Source organism: Peromyscus eremicus, chromosome 17, assembly GCF_949786415.1.
Source record: "Peromyscus eremicus chromosome 17, PerEre_H2_v1, whole genome shotgun sequence".
Taxonomy (NCBI): domain Eukaryota; kingdom Metazoa; phylum Chordata; class Mammalia; order Rodentia; family Cricetidae; genus Peromyscus; species Peromyscus eremicus.
The window spans coordinates 16,949,523-16,963,117 of record NC_081433.1 but is presented as its reverse complement, the minus strand read 5'-3'; the positions used below and the strand labels follow the sequence as shown (position 1 = coordinate 16,963,117).

Below are 13,595 nucleotides of genomic sequence, written 5' to 3'. Positions count from 1 at the left end.
AACTCACAGAGATCCACCTGGCTCTGCCTCCTGAGTGCTGGGATTAAAGGTGTGCGTGCCACCACCGCCCAGCTTGCACAGCTTTTAAAGGCAAAAACCACAAAATTACAACAGTGAGGATTTCCATACATGTACATTTCTCATTGGCTTATGTCTAGGGACTTATAGAAATCATGATCCAATCTTCCTTCTAAGGAAGTGGTTGCCCATCACCATCTCACATTGGCTGCCCCCAGGTGGGGACATCTGGTGATTTAACAGTCACTATGGAGACTAGGGCTGGGACACTCTGTGGTCAAATAGTTATCTAGGGAGCCAGGGAGAGGACATTCCGTGGTCCAGCAGCCATCCATCACCTCATGAATACCTTGTGACTCTGTACTTTACACTTTCTGGTTTCTGGAATCCGGGCTGGCTGGTTTCAGTAAGTCATGGCCTATTCCAGTAACTCATGGCCTATACCTAAAAAGGAGAAATCTTAGGCCTTAGTTTTAGGGTGAAAACATTTTGGTCTTATTTTGGTTCCACACTTCCTGATTCTGTGACCCTAGCAAATGCCTTTGAGACAGTTTGGTTCCTTGCATGGGAGCTTCAGCGTCATAATTCAGACACTCTTTTTTTTTTTTTTTAAATGAAACCTCTTGTACAAACACTTTTTTTTTTTTTTTTTTTTTTTTTTTTTTTTTTTTTTTTTAATAAAGCCTCTTCTAGCAAGTACCAGGTAACTACCATTGCCAGCCTCTGCGGCCACCGCAGCCGCAGGCAGACCCTGCCCCCTAGCGGCGGGAGGAGGAAGGGCTCTGCGCCCCCTCCGACTGCGCGACTGCGCTCGGTCCAGCCCAGCCCTAGGAAGCCAGTGTCCCCTGCAGCTTCAAGCGGCGCCTGCCCTCCGCCTGCCCTCCGCCTGCCCTCCGCCTGCCCTCCGCCTGCCCTCCGCCTGCCCTCCGAGGCGCCTGTAGAGCAAAGGGAGCGAAGTGGGGGAGTGCCAAAGCGATGAGCGATGAGCCCATGGCAGCCGGGCAGGACAGGGAAGCTGGTGTGGCCCGACTGAGCACTGGCTCCGCTTTCCGTGTCACCAGAAGCTGTGGTTTCCCATGGGACGAGGTGGGGACGGAGCTGGGTGGAAAGCCCCGTCACCTCATCTTGCTGGGTTGTGGGTGGTTTACAAGGGCCCCGTGCAAGCCTTATATCCAGCTGAGCCATGGTTTTGTAGGGAGTTTACATCCCTAATCCACTGGATCCTGCTTTTTTGTTTTTTGTTTTTTGTTTTTGTTTTTTGAGACAGGGTTTCTCTGTGTAGTTTTGGTGCCTGTCCTGGATCTTGCTCTGTAGATCAGGCTGGCCTTGAACTCACAGAGATCCGCCTGGCTCTGAGTGCTGGGATTAAAGGCGGATGCGCCACTGCCGCCTGGCTTGGATCTTGCTCTATGTAAAGTTGCTACAAGGTTAAAGGGTTTGAAAAGCTAGGGGCCAGTAGATATGATGCGGCCAGTACGGGGGACCACTTATCTCAGCCTCGATGCTTACTCTGCGACCCTCAAAGCAACAGATGGAGACCAGGGACTGGGCACAAACTGAACACAGCCTGGATGCTCCACCCCAAGACATTGCACCTCCCACACTGCATCGCTTTAAGAACTGGGTTAAGTGGGTATGCACGAAGCCACTTAGATGTCTGTTGAGCCACTTAGATGTCTGGTGAAAGCCAAAGAGCGTTCTAAGTCACCCTCAAGTCACGGGACCCCTGTCTTAGTGCCCCACCCTTTAGTTTTGCAGCGGCTGATCTTAACATCTCTTCAACAGATGCCCCTCCTGGACTGCAGGTTCCTAAAGGGGCACCGGGAGCAACGTCTGGCACACCTGGTGCTGGCTGCGATCACCATGGGATTCGTCTGGCAAGAAGGAGAGACCCAACCCCAAAAGGTGAGGGGCAAGGGAGGCCTCTCAGGTGATCCCGGAGTCCCTGTACCAAGAATCAAACCACCAGCCCCAGGTTCCACCGCTCAGTCTCCAAAAATGAGAAGAAGGCAAGGAAAGATTAGGACTCCCCCCCCCCACCTCCCCACCCACCCCCCACCTCCCCACCCCCCACCCCCGCTACAGAGCTGATTTTCTTTTAGACTAATGGCCAGTTCCAAAGGTTCTTGACCACCAGCCCCAGGTTCCACTTCTCAGTCTCCAAAATCAGAAGAAGGCAGGGAAAAGGGACCACCCCCCCTACAGAGCTGATTTTCTTTTAGACCAATGGCCAGTTTCAAAGGTTCTTGACACCCCCATTCCAAAAGTGTGTGACAATCTTCCTTAGAGTCCAGGAACCCATAAACCCCCCTGAAGAATTCTATATTTCTAAAGACATCGGTTATCTTGGTTTTCATAATCACTCTGTTGCACAGACCTCTGGGGAGTTGTCCCAAGCTCAAGGTCAGCTCCTTGAGGACACTGGGAAGGACAGAGCACCTGATTCCACTGAAGTAGATGGGTTTTGCCCAGGACACATAGAGATGAGATCACGCCCTTATTTCCTTAACACCGCTTTCTGCCCAGCCTGCTGTTCATTTAGATCAATTCTTCATCTAAGTCTCTGTGTGACTTTCAAGTTTCAATTTGTTCCTTAGGGCATGCAAGCCATGTTCTCTACCCATGGAGGAAACTAATATTACCTTTCATTTTCATCCTTTTTAAAAAATCTTTTAATTTTATTTAATTCTCGTTCTCTCTCTCTCTCTCTCTCTCTCTCTCTCTCTCTCTCTCTCTCTCCTGAGTCAAGGTCTTACAAAGAAGCCCCAAAGAGACTAGGACTCGCTCTCTAGTCCACATTGTTCTCAAATTTGTGACCCCTTTGCCTCAGCCTTCCCAGTGCTGGAGTTAGAGCCGTGGGCCACTCTGTCCAGTTATGAGTTCCTCCTCTGTATTGTGTTTGCTGAGAGCGCTGGGATGGATTCCAGGGCCTGTGCGTGCTCCCTTAGCACTTCACCATTCAACAGGAGCTCCAACTACTTCCTCTTCCCTTTGCCTACGTTTCTCTTTCCCAGAAAGCAAGGTGTTGCTCTCATTCCAGAGCTACCCAGTTTCGTGAGAGGCCCGAGCTATGCTTTGCCTGACTCATCCCATTTCTCGTCCCACATGTAAACACTTGAGACTGGGGAGAAAGGATGGCCTGGTGCTCCTTCAGATTTTTTTTGTTTGTTTGTTTTTTGAGACAGGGTTTCTCTGTGTGGTTTTGCCCCTTTCCTGGATCTCGCTCTGTAGACCAGGATGGCCTCGAACTCACAGAGATCCTCCTGCTTCTGCCTCCTGAGTGCTGGGATTAAAAGGCGTGCGCCACCACTGCCCGACTGCTCCTTCAGATTCTAACATGATAGCACATTGTGTCTCATCTTCAGAACTCAAGTGTCTAATGTCTGATGTTGGAAAGTTTAAATCCTAGGCCAGTGACAATATAATGTGTTCCCTTGCCATATGCTCTCCTAAATTATGAGGAGGGAAGCAATGTCCAGCCCCCAAGGCCACCCCAGCCTCCTCACTCCTTTATCTTGGAAGTCTTCCTTGACCCCGCCCCCCCAGCTGAGTGACAACCTCACACCTTCCCATCCTCCCCACCCCCCACTGTCTGCAGAAGCTTGCTACAGAGTTCCACGCTCTGCAAACTCTGCAATGGTTCCCTATTTACAACACATGTCTTTCCCCGCCCTGAGGAAGAAAGAATGGCAGCCGCAGATCTTCTTTAAACTGTCTTCAGTCCTGGGCTGGGGAGGCGCTCAGTGGGTCAATCGCTTCCAAAGCAGCCCTGACACTGGAGCTAGGGTCCCCAGAACCTGACAGGAAAGGTAGCACAGGCATTAGTGAACAAGAGAGCATGTCTCAAAGAAGGTGGAAGATGAGGATAAATACTTGAAATTGTCCACGGACTTCTACACACTCAACTTGGCATGAATGTGCCTACATTCACCTCTCTGTCTCTCTGTCCGTGTGTGTGTGTGTGTGTGTGTGTGTGTGTGTGTGTGTGTGTGTCTGTGTCTGTGTCTGTGTCTGTCTCTTATTCTCTTTCTCTCTGACTCTCTCACACACACACCTCTATTTTTATCTACGTGTATCTACATCTCTATTTCCATTTCTGCATCCTATGATCAATGCCTGTATCTCTCTGTGTGTGTGTATATATCTATATATCTATATATCTATATATCTATATATCTATATATCTATCTATCTTATATATTATTTATAATCTATTATCTAACTATAGAGCAATTTACATTGCTCGTTCTTAGTCCTCAATGTACACTAGACATTTTGGTGACACTTTTGTGTGTACAGTTTTCAGAGGTTCTGTGCATTGTGTGTACAGTATCCTCCATTTCTGATTTTTGCGTCTCTTGCAATGGGTTCTCATAAACAGTATTCCCACTGGGTTTCTCCCAGGAAGCGTGTATAGGGGACAGGTGTGGACCACTCAGGGAACTCAAGCTTGGTCTCTGGATCACTTATCACAGCCAGCCATGGTAATTTCCTCTGCTAACAGAATATACTAACTGGCCAGGTGGTGGTGGCGCACGCCTTTAATCCCAGCACTCGGGAGGCAGAGGCAGGCGGATCTCTGTGAGTTCGAGGCCAGCCTGGTTTCCAAAGCGAGTTCCAGGAAAGGCACAAAGCTACACAGAGAAACCCTGTCTCGAAAAACCTAAATAAATAAATAAATAAAATAAAATAAATAAAAAATAAAAAAATAAAAGAATATACTAACTGCCTGGATTCCTGTCATCAAGGTGCTGCCCAGAACTCTTGCCATTCCTTTTGTTGAAGTCTCCAGGAACTTGGGGCTCCCCCCAATCCTGGTCCACTCTGATCTGGTGCTGACAAACTGGACCAAAAGGAACCCAGAAGGGTAAGGAGGGAGAAGATTCTTCCGATATCCCAGAAGAGGACTGAGATTCAGGCATGGGAAGACCTGGAACTTTAACTACCCTCACAAAAAAGGCTCAGGGGCTTAGGGCTGATTTATAGCGCACCCTACATTCACGTTCATCATTTGCTTTACAGTTCCGATCAAAGAGTGAACACACACATTTAAACCGCAGGCCTTTCTTCTTTGTGGGCTCTAAGTCCATTGGCCCCAGACGCTTTTCCGGGTTGGTTCCACTTCACATCTGGATTTCTCAACTTCAGCCTCCTGCATAATCACACTGTGCTGTTTTTTTCCTCATCACACGCTTGGTGTACGGCCCCTTCTGCCCTCCACTCAAGTCAGGTTAGGACTGGGTGTCAGGGAGGAGTGAGCACTATGATTATGAATGAATGATTCTAGGTATGTGGGGTTCTGATTTGTGCATTCCATCCCACCTAGTTTACACCATCTCACAGTTGAGCTGGGCATAGAAGCATTTGTCTACTGACTTTCACACAAACAACAAATCCGTGAACACTTCATTTTCACACTCAAATTTGTTTCAGGTTGTAGACACAAGGCAACATTTACTTTTGTGAAAAATTAAAACCACAAAGGAGAAATTGAGGTTAGATATAAAGAGACCTTTCTTGGCACGGTGGTTGTAGGTAGTCATGGCTTGATCTTTGATCAGTTATACAGTAATAAAAAAGGCTCACAAAAAAGGCTCAGGGGCTCTACAGCCAGATAATAGATTATAAATAATATATAAGATAGATAGATAGATAGATAGATAGATAGATAGATAGATACACACACACAGAGGTATGCATGGAAAGCTATTGAATCTAGCTTAGAATTGGGGTGGGTGAGATAATAAATATATGTGCATGGATTATTGTGTTGACTAAGCTGGGTTTGTGACCCAAGGCAAAAGGAGACAGGATGTTTAAAGGGAGAATGTGTTTGCTCTGGGGTGAGAAAGTCAAAAACAACCAGCTAGGGAGACGCAGGTGCAGGCCTGGGGCTCCCCCCCACCATCCTTTTGGGCGAACGTATTCCTGACATCTTTTAAGACGTCAACACGGAGCTTGGTGCTTTGCAAAAATGAAAGAAATAGAAGGGAAGCGCTTCCAAAGCAATTCAGTATTGAGACAGATCAGGACATCTAAAGACATCAGGTGTCTTTAGAATTCCAGGAGAACAGCAGGGGAAGCCCGGTGAGGGGGCAGACTCTGATCTAAGGCAAGCCAGTAGCAGGTGGGTAAGGTTAGAATCACTGACATGGGGATTGTGGGGAGGGACAGCTAAACAGAAGCATGGAGGAAGGTGTGCCTGCGCAGACACAGGGCACTGGCGCTGTGAGCTGAGATCCAGGACACGCTGTCACTCAGTGGCTCACTGTCCAATCACAACCCGTGGTGTTGTAGGCATGCGCTGATGTGTGTGTGTGTGTGTGTGTGTGTGTGTGTGTGTGTGTGTGTGTGTGTGTATGCATGGGCGTTGCCGATGAGGGTGTGAGTCCGGGTACCGGGGACCCCAAGAGTGATTTCTGGTTCCCAACTGAATTGTTCTTTTTTCTCTTTGTCATTGCCAATAACTGAAATGTGACCAGACCATGGGAAATCAGGTAAGTGTCCCTTCAGAACCCCTGTTCCCTTTAAAGGCTTAGGATAAAACTAGAAGGGAACATGTCAAGCTCTGCGGACAGCAGCAGGACATCAGCTATCTAAGAACTCACAAAAGGGCCAAGGAATGTGCTGCAAACTCAATAGTCCCAGCGTTAGCTCTGAGGGAGGCAACCTTGGAGGGGTGAGGGGATTCATTTTTCTTAACCACATGTCCCTGTCTGTCTACAATAAAAAGTGCCGCTGTATCATAAAACAATGAACGTGTTGTTCACTGTGATGGAGCCTAGCAGTCTCATGGGGATTTCTCATCTCTGTCTGACATCTACAAAGGCCAGATGCAGGCAGGCAACGGTGACAGGAGGGTCCCCTTGAAAACCCTTGCCGGCTGGTGGGCTGGGGCCCTTGCGGATAGGTCTGGTCTACAGTCAGAGGCTCCGCCTTCCCTGAGGAGCAAAGGTGGCCGGGAAGCTACTGTGGCACCGAGCACACATCCCCCTCAACTCAGTGGAGAGTGTAGGTGGAAGGTGCCTACATCATTCCTCAAGCGAACACACCTCTGCTGGACAGACAGCATGCAGTGCGTGACTCCCATCTGCTTTGATGTTGTGAGGTTGGAGTCTTGGCTTTGCTTATGCTTGCTAGAGATAAAGCAGATGCGTGGCGCTACTTCTTCGGATTTGTTGATCGGGTCAGCTTTGAATCTGATGGGAGATGTCAAGCTGATTAGAAATGTCCCCTCTTGACAGTCTTCCAGCCCCAGCTCTGTGGCAGCATTTCATTCTAGGTTAGGACTCCAGCCAGGCACAGAGGCACACACCCATAATCTTCACACCTGGCAGGCAGGGGCAGGATGGTTGTGAATTTGAGGACAATATGCCATACATGGTGAGACCCTCCCTGCCTCACAAAGAAAAAAAAAAGGGGGGGGGGAAGCAGAGGAGGGTTAGGTTCAGTTCTCAAACTATGCTGGATCTGGCCATGAACAGTCATTTATATGCCCCTAGATAAGAAGATAAGCTGCTTCACCTCCCTGAGCCACAATTTCAGTTCCGTAAAAGGGAACACAGGATTCACTTTGACCACTCTAGCTCTAAGACCCCTTAGCTTTACACAGAATGATGGGATCCCGAAGGACCAGAAACCTCTTGCTAAGAACTGTCCCACAGGGTAGGTTCCCATGACTCTTCCACTGGGCCAAAGGTCAGTGATCCTCTAGGCCACAGTAAACACCCAGGGTCTTCAGGTCAGGGCAACTTGGCTCTAACTGACACACTCTCCTTTCTTCCTGGTGGCCTCTTTCTCCCAGTAACCTGGAAACCATCGTCTCTTTCCCCGGGGGAGAGAGCCTGTGGGCCTTCGTACTGGTGACGGTTTTGGTGGAGAAGGCAGCGGCGCCTGGCATTAAGGTATCTTCTTGCTTCACAGCCCCTCCGTCTTCAGTCACTCTGTCCCCTCCCTGTGGTGGGTTTCTCCACATGGACAGACACAGGCCTTCTCCTACTTGGTGAAATCTGAAGGAAGAGATCTGAGTTCCAGTCTCCGGTGTCAGCACCCGTTTAGCCTGGAGTGGACCATTCCTCCGTCTACACACAGGCACCACGTGCAGAGTGTAATGGAACACACTGTACTAGCTGTCACGGCTCATGGTCCTGCGGAAGCTAGAGTCACATCGGTTAAAAAGAAAAAGGCTCTTCTATGAAAAGACCGATAAAAGCACATCTATGCTTAAAGGATCAGACAAACTTCCCTTCAGAAGAAATGGTCTCTTCCAGATACCAGGCATCATTGAGGTCACCCAGGTGACCCAGCCCTGGGGGCTGCAAAATTCATTTCTTTTCCTTCAGGAATCACGGCTTCTAGCCGGGCAGGGTATAAGACAATAGACAATGAAGCGGAAACCTTCATCTCTCACCCTTATCTCTAGATTAAGATGGATTTATGGCTTCCTTGAATGCCTGCTGTCCAATAGAGTGTCCAGTCCTGACATAATTACTGCAGAATCTTCCACTCTCAAAAGTGAAAGTAGGAGCCGGGGTGTAGCTCCATGGTCCAGCAGGAACTCAGCCTGTGCGAGCCCTGGGTTCCAGGCACATGCGCACACTGTGGTGAAATCCTGTGGTCACTTCAGTCCTCATCCATTTGCCTCGTCCGCTGGAAGATTCAGCATCTGATGGTGGTAGTTCATCAGTCTAGCTGAGGAGATCAGTCTAAGACAAGAAGGGCTTCCGGGCTGAGGGAGCTGAGAAACTGGGGAGTCTTCAGAACCTTTCCGATGCCACACAAGCGCTCTGCAGGGAGGACGTCCCAGCTGGGGAGGCCAGAGTAGAAATGACCATGATATGGGAAACCCAAAAGGAACGAGAAAATATTAGTGTTGAGGGCCCTGATGTCATAGCTTATGATACTCCAGCACTATGCCAGTGGTGTGGGTTGCTCCCCCCGGGATCTGCCTGCCCTTCGGATTTTAACAGAAAGTAGGGAACTGAGAAAGTGCATCTCAATCCTAGGCCCTGGTTCAGGGAGTGGAGGCCGTTCTGCAACACAGCCAGGACACCCTGCTCCAGGCCCTGCAGCAGGTGAGGCTCTCCATCCAGGACATCACCAGAACCTTGGCCCAGATGCATGGTAAGAAGCCTTGGGTAGAGCCTCCAGGGGCCGGGACCTGGGCGGGGCCCTAAGTGGATGATGGTAAAGCTCTCCACAAGATGGCGCTGGTGTTCTATCTTTGTTTAGCACAAACCAAAGGAACCAGAGAAGGATTTTTTTTTTTTTCAGGTGATAAAAACATTTTGCAAAATTGTTTTGTATATTTTCCTGTGCGTGGGGGTAGTTTGCCTTCTTCAGGGTCCAGGCTGAGCTTTTGTGGAAGCCTGGGAGATTGGGTGGGTCCCAAGGGGAATGTTGGTTGTGTTTCAGCTTCCCTGGTTAGCCTGCCGGGAGCATGGCTGTCGGTGGAGGTGTCCACAAGTCCCTCTGGATTCATTTGCTTTTCCTGTCTGTGGGTTCTGAGAGACCCGAGCCTGGATTTAGAATTCTGTGACCAGTGCTGGCAGGAGCTGAAGGAAGGAGTAACTGGTGCCCCCTTCCCTGGTGGCTAACTCTGGTTCTGGAGGGGCAAAACAATTTTCATTAACACAGAAATCTATCATTTCTGGGCATTTAAGGCAGGTTTGAGGAAAGAGTGTGGTCCATTCACATGAGAAACAGGCTCAAACACTCTTTTCCCTGAGTCTTGACTTCACATAAGGAAGATTCTGGGCAGTAGTGTCCATAGGGCATAGGGTGGGAAGGAGAAGGTGCAATGTTGCCACCTTACACTGAGTAAACGTGGTCATCCCAGACTCTGTGATGTCCCCCGGAGGTCACAGGATTATGTATTTCCTGTCCACTTCCCGTTTTCTTGGATTTAACCTTAAAGCTCTCACGGATGTATCATTTCATTTCCCCAAATGCTCCTCAGTTGGTAACACGCACAGCAGCTTTGCCAAGACACCCTGGATCGTTGCTCTTAAGTGTCTCCAGATCCTAAGTTGAACACTGGAGTCGTTGGGAAGGTTCTGAGGCTTTTCAGTGAGTCACACTGTGTGCACTGTAGTATCTAATACAAGTTTCCCCAATGCTAGTTTTTGACCATGTTACAAGCCCAGAAAGACCTTCATGATCCCCTGAAAGAGTCCCGAGGATCTGGGGAGCTCCCAGATGTACCCATTCCACTCCATTTCATCCCAAGACAAGTTTCCCCATGCAACGAGATTTTCAAGGTTCTATGACTAGCTGTATCCACATACATGGGGAAGGAGGAGAACATGCCTTCACACGTTTTCAAAGATGGCAACAGCACCCTCCATCCCATCCCATGAGCCCCTCACAGTGCGGGCAGGCACTCCTTTTATCTCAGGATGGAGGATGTGTCCCGGCCTCTGACATTCCTCCAACCAAAAGAGCAGTAAGGAGAACAGGAAAGCCAGAAATGGCCAGCGACTTCCCATCTTGAGTGCTGAGACACCATGTGAAAACCCAATGCTCCTAACTTTAGCAAGCATCCTGGGTTTACCCTTTCCCTAGGCACGTCCTTCCTTCCCAAGCAGGCAGGTCCATAAACATGCCTTTTGCGGACATCAGAGGCCCACTGCACTGCAAGCCAAGTCCCCAGGCCTTTGCCCAACTTAACATAGTTGTTGTACACAGTGCTCACCAACAGCTAAAACCAGACCGCTGTGTTCATAATCCAACTCCCCATGAGGCCACCCCAGTACTAAACATATCTGCCATGGTCATCTGCTGTCACTTGCCTTACTTTAGCATTGTGTACCCGTGTGACTGTCTTTGGAGGATGTCTTACCTATAGGGACCACCTGGGTGGGAATTTTGGGATCTGTTGGACAGCCAAAATATTTTCAGGGTGTCAAGTATTTAAACCGCTTCTAGGCATAATTCTGTAGCTTGTTAGCAGGTCGTGCCCCTAAGAGTCAATTCCCCCTTAGGAAGTTCAAGGTACCTATTTCTCTCCAGAAAGTAATTTATTTCTTGTTCTTCCTTCGGAGTCAACAGAAGGTCTGGCTTCAGCCTGACTCACTTAACAGTTTTTTTTTTCTTTTAAGCGCTGGGGAGATGCTCCCATGTAAAACAATGTCTGTGTAGCATAAGGATTTGAATCTCTGTGGTAGTTTGAATGTAACTGGCCCCCATAAGCTCATGGGGAGTGTCACAAGTAGGAGGTGTGGCTTTGTTGGAGTTATGTGGCTTTGTTGGAGGAAGTGTGTCACTGAGGGGGTAGGCTCTGAGGTCTCATATATGCTCAAGCCACACCCAGTGCCTCGGACTACTTCCTGTTGCCTGCCAGTCAGCTCCTTCTCCAGCACCATGTCTACCACATTGATGATAATGGACTAAACCTCTGAAACTGTAAGCCACCCCAATTAAATGTTTTTCTTTTATAAGAGTTGCCGTGGTCATGGTGTCTCTTCACAGCAATAGAAACCCTAACTAAAATAGTCTCCATCCCCAGTACCCAAGCAAACATCTGGGAGTACAGTTCACATCTGTAATCCTAGTGCTGGGGAGGAGGAATGGGAGGATCCTGGAGCTCGTGGCAGCCAATGTAGTAGAATCAGTGAGCTGTACTCTCAGTGAGAGACTCTGTGTGTGGGAGAGACACCCGACATTGACCTCTGGCCTCCACACATTATGCACGCACAAAACACAGGTATGCACACACAGAGGTAGGTTTGTTCTTTTGATAGGAGTGAGACATCAAATGTTCCCCTCTGATCGTGTTTAATGATGCCCTCCGAGGAGGGAGGTGGGGGTGGGGGGCTGGACTGTGAGCCTTTGCTGCCTGGCCCTTCTGATTCGATCGTCTAGTTTTGTCAAAGGACTTTTCAGTTTTGGTTTGTGAACTTTTTTTTCTAAACCCATATGGAAAATTATCACCTGGAAATTCCCTCTTAACTTAACTCATGTTTCTGTTTCTAAAGTTGTCCTTCACTGGTGGATTAGTTACTTAAGCAATCTGCATGTATCCAAACTATGTAAGCTGCTTCCTGAAATCCAGTTTTATTTACTCCTTAAACCCATTTTTTAAAAAAAATCATGTTTAAGCATCAGGTGTGAAAACATATACCCACTGTTCTGGTTATTTATTTATTTTTTTGTCAACTTGACTCAAACTAGATTCATCTGAGATGAGGACCCTCAGTTGAGAAAAACATCTTCAACAAATTGCCTGGGAGCAAGTCTATAGGGAATTTTCTTGATTAATGATTGACGTGCGAGAGCCCAGTCCACTGTAGGTGGGGCCTCCCTGCTATAAGAAAACAGGCTGAGCAAGCGTAAGGAACCAGCCTGTAAGCAGCACTCTCCCATGGCTTCCGCTTCAGTTCCTGCCGCCAGGTTCCTGCCCCAACTTTCCTTGGTGACGGAATATAAGCTAGAAGATGAAATAAATCTTTCTCCTCCCCAAGGTGCTTTTGGTCAGGGTCACAGCAAGAATAACAATACACATCATACCCAAGGCAGCTCTCAGTGCAATGAAGATTTTTTTAATTTTAACATTCGACTTCTAAGGGGAACAATGTATCAAACTACCTAAAAATATGCCCGCCTTAGGTTTTTGTTTTGTTTTCTGCCTTGCTGGGGATGGCGTGCAGGCCCTTGAGCATGCTCAGTAGGTACTCACCCAGCGCCCCTCATCCCCAGCATCCACAGTTGTCTCTGATTTGGTTAACTTTGATTTGTCCAGGTATTCCCAACCTTCCTCATCCTGCTCTCTCCTGCACGTATTTATTTGCCCCATTCTGGTTTTCTTTCTCTGGCTGTCAGAAGACCCTTGTTCAAAAGCAGCTTGGGGAGGAAGGGGGTTATTTGGCTTACACTTTCAGGTCACAGGCCAGTACTGAGGGAAGTCAACAGAAACTACAAAAAACACACCTTACTACCTTGTTCTTATGTTTACTGTCCGCTACCTTTCTTCTACCTGCCCATGGATGAAGCCCCTCTCTCATTAATTAGCAATTAAGAAATAACCCACCGTGCCCCTGCCATGGGCCCACAGGCCAATCTGTTGGGGGAAATATCCCAGCTCAGACTCTTTCAGATACCTCAGGGCTATGTCAAGGTGACAGCTGAAGGTAACCAGGAGCTCCCTTTAGGATTTCTTTAAGACGTATCTGCTGATAGATTAGAAGATGCCAAGCTCTGTTGCCTGAAAACTGCCTCCTTCCTCTCCAGGACTAGAATAATATTTTCATAGCAACCAAATCTTTGCAGGCAGAGCATGTCTATACGTGGTCTTCTGGCTCCAGTGTTTGAGGCCTGAGCTATGGTTGCTCTGTCTTCTCCCCCTGGCTGCTTGTATCGACTTCATCACTATTTCTTGATTCTTATTTCTATTTTTCCACTCATTCTTAATGGTTGTCATGTTATCTTGTGTGTTTGATTTTTTTTTTAACCACGCCATGCTGATTATTCATAAAATATCACCCGTAAGCCAGTCCTTAAGAAGGAGGAAGAGAATGTGTGTACTTCATTCTTCCTGGTTCCTGGAGATGCTAAACTACATCAAGTCAACTTGGAAACTG

General features: G+C 48.2%; 1 protein-coding gene across 2 annotated transcripts in view; it reads left to right on the top strand.

The window, feature by feature from the left end:
* Ido2 (indoleamine 2,3-dioxygenase 2) overlaps positions 1-13,595 on the top strand; it is a 42,418-nt gene that overhangs the window by 17,815 nt on the left and 11,008 nt on the right. The window contains exons 3-8 of one of the 2 annotated variants that reach the window (XM_059244831.1): positions 1,804-1,923; positions 4,767-4,885; positions 5,452-5,454; positions 5,738-5,749; positions 7,823-7,922; positions 9,024-9,141. In XM_059244831.1, the coding sequence (XP_059100814.1) occupies positions 1,804-1,923; positions 4,767-4,885; positions 5,452-5,454; positions 5,738-5,749; positions 7,823-7,922; positions 9,024-9,141 (472 nt within the window). Of the gene's footprint in view, positions 1-1,803; positions 1,924-4,766; positions 4,886-5,451; positions 5,455-5,737; positions 5,750-6,500; positions 6,516-7,822; positions 7,923-9,023; positions 9,142-13,595 lie in introns of both variants that reach the window. The other variant, XM_059244830.1, reaches the window with a different exon arrangement.